Raw genomic sequence first — 5,663 nt, 5'->3', positions numbered from 1 at the left:
CATTCAACATTTTGGGTCTCTTACCTGTTAAACGCAGTTTAACCGGACCATTTCGCCGAACTCCTTGGTTAGACATCTTGCTTCCAGCTTAATATTTAATAAGACTAACCAGTTTCAGACAGAAGTAACAATAATGGAGTGAATGCATTGTTGCCCGGATGTAGACAGCACTGCTGCCATCATGATCACACAATTACTAGATAGGATGCCACAGAATGCATTTGATTTCGCAAGAGTATTTGGTCATCGGTGTTCCGGCCGACTAATTATTTTAGAGTAAGCAAGCGAACCGAGTTCACACTTCACATCTTCAGCGCGCTTCAGCTTCGGACCGATTGGAATTAAGTCCTCCTCCCAGGCAGACGAGAGTTGAACTGTGGAGCTCGTGCGCCCTTCAGTGCAGATCCCACTTCAGGGAGGCTAGTAAGTAAATGACCAATGACGACATGGCGATGGAAACATCTGCCTGTACGGCTTGGCTAAAAACTGACATGATCGGATGCCAAAATGCCAATGACTGAGAAAATACAACTTTGTCAGACTAGTGTAATTAAAAAAATAAAAAGCTGGCTCTGACAGTCCAGATACCGTAGCAAAAACCGCTTATTTGCATTTCGTTCTTACAGAAAAGAGGATGGAAGCTATAAAGATTCATATTGGAATTCAATGCATTGCCAATCCACCCAAACCAAGAAATTACAGCAGTTGGAATCTTAATAAATTTATTTACAGACAATTATAAAACATATGTACATTTCAGACAATAGAAGTCCATTATTACAGAGGACAAACAGTGGCAGTATACAGTAGAGATGAAAGGAAAAGTGGTATTTAGAAGTTGAAAGTGCTTTGGTTCTCACTGATCTGGAATGCATAGCCATCAGTTGTCAATTCTGGAGCAACACATTGGTCTTCCTCTTCCTAGAAAACAGAACGTGCAAGAAATTGAGGCAAAGGAAACAAATAGCATCTATAATAGGACAGGTTCAATTAGTCACCATTACACAATGCTCACCTCTCCAGAGAAATATTTCTCAATCAGGTTGAGGGAGGCCTTGTAGACTAGCTCATTCTCATGGGACTGCAGAGCTTCAATCTTGTCTAGCCCACCACATTCCTCGATCATCATGCACAGCTTTTCTGCTTCACCAATCTTATCTCCAGCCTGATGGACAAAACAAGTTAAAGAATAAATATGTCACCCGAATCTTGCAGTTACAGGGTACAAATGCTTATGTCTACACCGTTAAGATTTATTTACTTATTCTTGGCGAGAAAGTCCCCTTACCAGGAAAATGTTGGTGATGGCATCCAAGATGACAAGGATGGTTTTACTGTCCTTTGTTGAGAGTAGATTCAACAGAGGCTCCAGCACATTGGCTTGAACAAGGTACACAACCTGTTCAACTGTGCCCCCACTGGTAAAGTTGGTTATTGCCCAAACTGCCTCTTTCTGAGTCTTGTAGTCACCCTGTATAGAAATGCAGATGCGGAATAGTGTTACAAAAAAAACATCCCACCATTCCTAATTATACAAATCCGATCATATAAGATACTACAGAAAACAATCCTACATACCTTGCGTAGGACATCTACCATGAGAGGGACCAGGCCAGCATTGATGATATCCTGGATCTGAGAGTCTCTCCCTGCAGTGATGTTGGAAAGGGTCCAGGAGGCCTCCTTCTGGATGTTACTCTTGTGATGGCGAAGCAGGCCAGGGAACATGGAGAGGGCCCCAGCATTCAGCACAGCCTGAGTCTGCTCATCCGTGCCAGTCACCATGTTTCCAATGGCACGCAGAGAAGGAGTCTGAAGGAAACAGGTCAAAGACAGTGGGCACTTGGGTGAAAACAGACATAGTACCATAGATGTTGAAATACACTGCTCAAAAAAGAAAAGAAAAAGGGAACACTAAAATAACACATCCTAGATCTGAATGAATGAAATATTCTTATTAAATACTTTTCTTTACATAGTTGAATGTGCTGACAACAAAATAACACAAATTATCAATGGAAATCAAATTTATCAACCCATGGAGGTCTGGATTTGGAGTCACACTCAAAATTAAAGTGGAAAACCACACTACAGGCTGATCCAACTTTGATGTAATGTCCTTAAAACAAGTCAAAATGAGGCTCAGTAGTGTGTGTGGCCTCCACGTGGCCTGTATGACCTCCCTACAACGCCTGGCGATGCTCCTGATGAGGTGGCGGATGGTCTCCTGAGGGATCTCCTCCCAGACCTGGACTAAAGCATCCGCCAACTCCTGGACAGTCTGTGGTGCAACGTGGCGTTGGTGGATGGAGCGAGACATGATGTCCCAGATGTGCTCAATTGGATTCAGGTCTGGGGAACGGGCGGGCCAGTCCATAGCATCAATGCCTTCCTCTTGCAGAACTGCTGACACACTCCAGCCACATGAGGTCTAGCATTGTCTTGCATTAGGAGAACCCAGGGCCAACCGCACCAGCATATGGTCTCACAAGGAGTCTGAGGATCTCATCTCGGTACCTAATGGCAGTCAGGCTACCTCTGGCGAGACATGGAGGGCTGTGCGGCCCCCCCCAAAGAATGCCACCCCACGACTGACCCACCGCCAAACCGGTCATCCTGGGGATGTTGCAGGCAGCAGAACGTTTTCCACGGCGTCTCCAGACTCTGTCACATGTGCTCAGTGTGAACCCTGCTTCATCTGTGAAGAGCACAGGGCGCCAGGTGCGAATTTGCCAATCTTGGTGTTCTCTGGCAAATGCCAAACGTCCTGCACGGTGTTGGGCTGTAAGCACAACCCCCACCTGTGGACGTCGGGCCCTCATGGAGTCTGTTTCTGACCGTTTGAGCAGACACATGCACATTTGTGGCCTGCTGGAGATCATTTTGCAGGGCTCTGGCAGTGCTCCTCCTTGCACAAAGGCGGAGGTAGCGGTCCTGCTGCTGGGTTGTTGCCCTCCTACGGCCTCCTCCACGTCTCCTGATGTACTGGCCTGTCTCCTGGTAGCACCTCCATGCTCTGGACACTACGCTGACAGACACAGCAAACCTTCTTGCCACAGCTCGCATTGATGTGCCATCCTGGATGAGCTGCACTACCTGAACCACTTGTGGGTTGTAGACTCCGTCTCATGCTACCACTAGAGTGAAAGCACCGCCAGCATTCAAAAGTGACCAAAACATCAGCCAGGAAGCATAGGAACTGAGAAGTGGTCTGTGGTCACCACCTGCAGAACCACTCCTTTATTGGGGGTGYCTTGCTAACTGCCTATAATTTCCACCTGTTGTCTATTCCATTTACACAACAGCATGTGAAATTTATTGTCAATCAGTGTTGCTTCCTAAGTGGACAGTTTGATTTCACAGAAGTGTGATTTACATTGTGTTGTTTAGGTGTTCCCTTTATTTTTTTGAGCAGTGTATATAAATATGGTGACTACTTCATCATTGTACATGACAGCCCACCACCTCTGCAGGATAACTAGACTGGGCACATACCACAACAGCGATCTCCCCAGAGCCAAGCAGCTGCACCAGGCGGGATATCAGGCCAGTCTGCACCACCACCTCAATGCGATCGTTGGGCCCGTCTGTCAGATAAGACAATGCCCAGCAGGTGTCTGCCAGCACACCCTTATCATCATAGTGCAGCAGACGCACCAGAGTGGGCAGGATCTGCTGCACKGMTGCCAGAGGGGGAGATGGGTTCTTGTTGCGGCACAAGTTTGACAACGTCCAGGTGATGTTCCTCAGGTAGCCAGACTGCAGAGAAGACAAACAAATATTTGAGAGGTGTTCATTAATTGAGTTACAGCACCTCCCAGTGGTCAGTGAGGAAAGTAATGTGGGGGCAAGGAGTTATCAAAAAACAAGACTGATACTTTGTAGCGTGTCATGAACAAGTCAAGTGACTGTCCATTACTTATGAACGGTTGCCAAGGATCACCGCATTAAGTATCTAGCCACTAAGAATACTTACAGAGAACAAAGAAAGCTCAGGGACAGCGAGCAGACTAAGCAGGGGGGCCACAGCTCCATGCTTGATGACTTGGTCTCTGTAGACTGACCCATCACCTAACAGAATAAATCAAGGATGCAAGGTTAGGGGTGGGAGATCACTTATGCAGTTTAGGGCTCTATACACTGACGAGATGCTGTAACAAAAGAGGAAGGCTTTACCTGCAATGTTACCCAAAGCCCACACAGCCTGCTCGCTGATGTGGGGGTGGGGAGATATGACAAGCCTGATGAAGGCTGGAATGGCTCCGCCCTCCACAACAGCACTGGTCTGGTCAGATGTTCCAGATGCAATGTTGGTTAGAGCCCAGGCAGCCTCAAACTGGATAGGGGGTGACTCCAAACCCAAGAAAGCAACTAACTTAGGAATCAGCCCAGCACTGATGATGTGGTCAATGGGAGGATGTCGCTCACGGGATAGCAACTTCCTGTAATGAGAACAATTGAAAAAGCAACAAATCATGATCGCCAACACTTAAAAATTAAAAAAAATAAGAGGATTTCCCAGAAAGTTTTACATTGATTACCTTGCAGCTTGCGTGGCGTTGAGCTGGGCATCAAGGTTGTTACTGTTCACACCTGCAATAATTTCCTCCACGGTCCACTGTCGAGTGGGCTGTAAATTAAGACAACAGGTTGTTGCCATTGGAATTATTTTACTAGGCAAGTCAGTTAAGAACAAAATATTTTACGGCCTTCTCCGGCCAAACCCTCCCCTAACCCGGATGACGCTGGTCCAATTGTGCGCCACTGGAATTGTATTAACAGGCAGGCCTAACAAACTCACCTGACAGTTTTGGCTTTTCTCTTGAAGTGGGGAAGTTACCTCGTCGACCAAAGTGGTGACATTTCTTCTTTTGAAGATCTGATCGTCCTTCTTTGCCTTGCGAAGTTCGACGTTCACTTCTACTCTCCTGCGTCTAAGTTCCTGCAAAGTGATCAACAACCATCAGTGACTGTGCCTAGCCAGATTCATTTAGCTAGCAAGCCATAAACACTGAAAAATGTGCCATGCATATGTCACTTACATTCGCATCTTTTCCTTTATTCTTGAACTTGTCCAGACGGACACCGTTCTCGTTGCTAGCAGACATTTTTGAGCAAACTGATAAAAATGTTCGATGAAGTTTGATAAATAAAGATTTTTTTGAGCACCTAAACGAAATGCAACAAATAGTTTTATAATACGAATTGCTAACTAGGATCCAAGAACACGTTTTTGGCTTTTCTATAAAGTTATATCAGTCACAAGTGACCAGGAAGAGTGGCTAGCAAACCCCTTCAACAAAGTAAAGCAGTAATATATAGAAGTACATCGAATATTTCCCAAATATGAGCACTTGACAAGCACTTACCAGGTCCTTCTTTAGAAATTCTAGCTAATGCATTGAACATTTGTACAGACCTTTAAATTCCTGTCACAAAGCTCCCCGATTGGTCAGTTCGATTAAAAGCATCCCCCTATTGGACTGTTTTGAAAAATCACAGGGCGCTCTGGAAATGTTGTCACTAGAGACCTATCGCGAGATTTCAGTACTCCCATGCCCTCATAATACAATTTGTATCATATCAGAAACAATTTCTCCAAACAAGTTCATGTTGGAACAGTTGTTTTTGTGTTATTAAATATAACTGTTCAAAATGTGTTT

At 45.4% G+C, this 5,663-nt stretch overlaps 1 protein-coding gene across 1 annotated transcript; it reads right to left on the bottom strand.

Moving 5' to 3' along the window:
• Positions 1–705: 705 nt before the first annotated feature.
• LOC111980652 (importin subunit alpha-1-like) lies at positions 706–5,455 on the bottom strand. Its single transcript, XM_024011504.2, has 11 exons — positions 5,370–5,455; positions 5,043–5,169; positions 4,802–4,942; positions 4,542–4,630; positions 4,177–4,442; positions 3,977–4,071; positions 3,496–3,759; positions 1,579–1,812; positions 1,289–1,471; positions 1,016–1,165; positions 706–921 (listed from the first exon to the last, which is right to left on the bottom strand). Exons 2-11 carry the CDS (start codon positions 5,106–5,108, stop codon positions 832–834), a joined length of 1,578 nt encoding a protein of 525 aa, XP_023867272.1. The 5' UTR covers positions 5,109–5,169; positions 5,370–5,455; the 3' UTR covers positions 706–831.
• Positions 5,456–5,663: the final 208 nt, after the last annotated feature.

The sequence above is a fragment of the Salvelinus sp. IW2-2015 genome, linkage group LG20, assembly GCF_002910315.2.
Source record: "Salvelinus sp. IW2-2015 linkage group LG20, ASM291031v2, whole genome shotgun sequence".
Classification (NCBI taxonomy): Eukaryota; Metazoa; Chordata; class Actinopteri; order Salmoniformes; family Salmonidae; genus Salvelinus; species Salvelinus sp. IW2-2015.
Note: the sequence above shows the minus strand (reverse complement) of the source record. Positions and strands in the feature narration are given on the sequence as shown.